Source organism: Helobdella robusta, assembly GCF_000326865.2.
Source record: "Helobdella robusta unplaced genomic scaffold HELROscaffold_17, whole genome shotgun sequence".
Lineage (NCBI taxonomy): Eukaryota > Metazoa > Annelida > Clitellata > Rhynchobdellida > Glossiphoniidae > Helobdella > Helobdella robusta.
In genome coordinates this window covers 175824-178323 of record NW_008703942.1, presented here as the reverse complement: position 1 = coordinate 178323, position 2500 = coordinate 175824, and the positions used below count along the sequence as shown (strand labels likewise).

Here is a 2500-nt window from a genome sequence, read left to right as displayed (position 1 = left end):
ATAAAATGTTGCTTTTTTAATTAACAAATTGCATAATCGTGACATAATTATAAGGACCTGTTTAATGTCAAAGTTCAACTGGTTACTCACTTCATCTTAATAATAATTTGGCAGTTAATAATTTGTTTGGTTGATTAATATCAAAAGCAGGAGGTGTTTATGATATGAGCGAGCCGTCTAATCAAATGTTATACTGCAAAAAATATATTGTCACTATATGATGTGTGTGTGTGTTTGATGTATGTAGAGTTTAAATGTGCGTGTGTTGGTGGGGATATATGTGTGGATGTGTTTGATATATATAAATGTATCTGTGAGTGTAAAAGATGTGTGTTGCGGTGTGTTTGTGTGTGTGAAAGATGTGTTTGTGTGTGCACAAGTAATGAGTTTGCATCTGCGTTTTAGGGGATGTTGTATCCAAGCTGTTATGACGTCCTCCGAATTTGGTCACTGCCAGAGGAGAAGAGCAGGATGGGAGCCACGGTCCTCACAGGTTGGTCGTTGGTTTCTGTTTGGTTGTGCAATCTCATATGCTCTCTGATTGGTTTGTTCAATTCAATTCAATTTATTCGGCAAAAAGAATAGTTTATAGTTTACTTTGTTTCCTTTATTTTCAATAACACTTAGACATTTTGCATTCATGGATTTACTCAATAAGATGTTAACAAATTTTCATCAATTTTGTCCCTATGCATTAAAATTTTATTTTTTAAATTTTTTAGATTTTTAAATTGTCTTCCATTGGCATAAACTTGTCTGACTAAACACCCCCACAAGTTTTCAATTGGATTGAGATCAGGTGATAATGCTGGCCATGGTAAAACATCAATTTTATGCGTCTCTAGGAATTCTTTAGTGGCTTTGGATTGTATGAATTGGAGCATTATCATGTTGATATATAAATTTTTCTCTATGCCTGAGAATGTTGGTGTCCTTGAAGAATTGACAGTTGGCTTTTTTCTTTGAAAGAAAAGGCACCATAAACCATGACTGATTGTTTTTTTTAATAAATCTTTATTCTCTTTTCTCTCATCGTGCCAATAAAATTTGTTGCCATCTGGACCATCAAGATTGAATTTTTTTTTTATGAAAAATTTCCATTTTCCATCCCAGGTAACATGATCTTTTGCCCACTGCAATCGTTGCTCTTTATGAAATTTTGTCAGTGGCAATGATTTGATTTTTTTCTCAAATTTTAAATAATTGCATTTCTTTAGACATTTTTTTACAGCACTGATACTACAGTTTAACTGTAAGCCATTTATCAACTCAACGGAACTGCTTGTACCCTCACAGGCTTTTCTTATTAGAAATGCCTTTGTTCTTCTTGACGAAGGTAATGTTCGCGACGGTTCGAACTCAGCGACGGTGAAGCATATTTAAAAGGCATTTTATGAAAAAACCGATTAAATAAAAAATATTTAAAGGTTTCATGAAATTAAAAAATATTTATTATCGTTCCTTATTTGTTATTTATAACATTTTAACTGTATTCAAATTAAAAATTGTATAAAACAATAAAAAAAACTCCATCATCAAATCGCTATATATATATTAATATATCAACGGTTACGAGAAAGTTAAAAAATCGCCAAAAATCCATTTATGTGTGCATCTCAAAAATACTTGTATATTCTAATAGATAATTTCATCCTCTAAAATATCATATATAACAAAACTTTCAAATCAGTCTAAAACGCGCTTAATGTGAACAAAACAACGTTTGGTGAGATCTAATGTGCATACTATTTTTAAAACTGCTGCTTTAAACATAAAAATAAAATTGTTCCTATCATTTTATTTTTGTTTTTGTTTCCGGTACGATGTCGCGAGCGGTTTGCATTAACGAGTTATTGTGTTATTTATTTAATAATTTTAATAATTCTGACAAAATTGACGATGCGGAATTCATTTACGAAATAATGGATTTCTACAATTGTGAAGATATTAGAATAGCAAAAAAAATACTTACCAGCGATCTAGATGCATTAAATCTAGAAAAAGATGATAAAATAAAGCCAAACAGTTCTGGAAACTCTAAAAAGGACAAGGTTAGTGATTTAATACTAACAATAAAAACCATTCTGAGCAACAAAATTGAAAGCAAATTGCCTCAGTATGCTGCTCTCAACCTTTTTAAAATTCCAAGCTCAAAAAAAGCTAAATTTGAGTCAATTCTTGACGAAAAGTTAAAAAAATTAGAAGAACTATTTATTGAAGAAAGAAACATCTTCCGAGAAATAGTAAATGATGCGGCTATTAACAATAGCCCAAAAGTAGAAAGAAAGCAGCAATCCGATTGCAAGACCGAATCGAGCAAGCAATCTGACTGGTCAGAGATTGTAAAACGTAAAATTAAAAAGAGCTCAAATGTTCAACACGTGGCGAATGTTCAACACGTGGCGAATGTTCAACACGTGGCGAACATCAACATGTTGAAAACAAAGAAAAAAACACACAACACTAACATAGCAAATATGAAAACAGTTATAGGCACCCA

General features: G+C 31.7%; 1 protein-coding gene across 1 annotated transcript in view; it reads left to right on the top strand.

The window, feature by feature from the left end:
• Positions 1-1383, top strand: part of HELRODRAFT_170012 (hypothetical protein) — a gene marked incomplete at both ends in the record, with an annotated part of 1695 nt that extends 312 nt beyond the window's left edge. The window contains 3 exons of the mRNA XM_009015843.1: positions 406-493; positions 800-948; positions 1297-1383. Coding sequence (XP_009014091.1) covers positions 406-493; positions 800-948; positions 1297-1383 — 324 coding nt within the window. The remainder of the gene's footprint in view (positions 1-405; positions 494-799; positions 949-1296) is intronic.
• Between the last annotated feature and the right edge of the window lie 1117 nt (positions 1384-2500).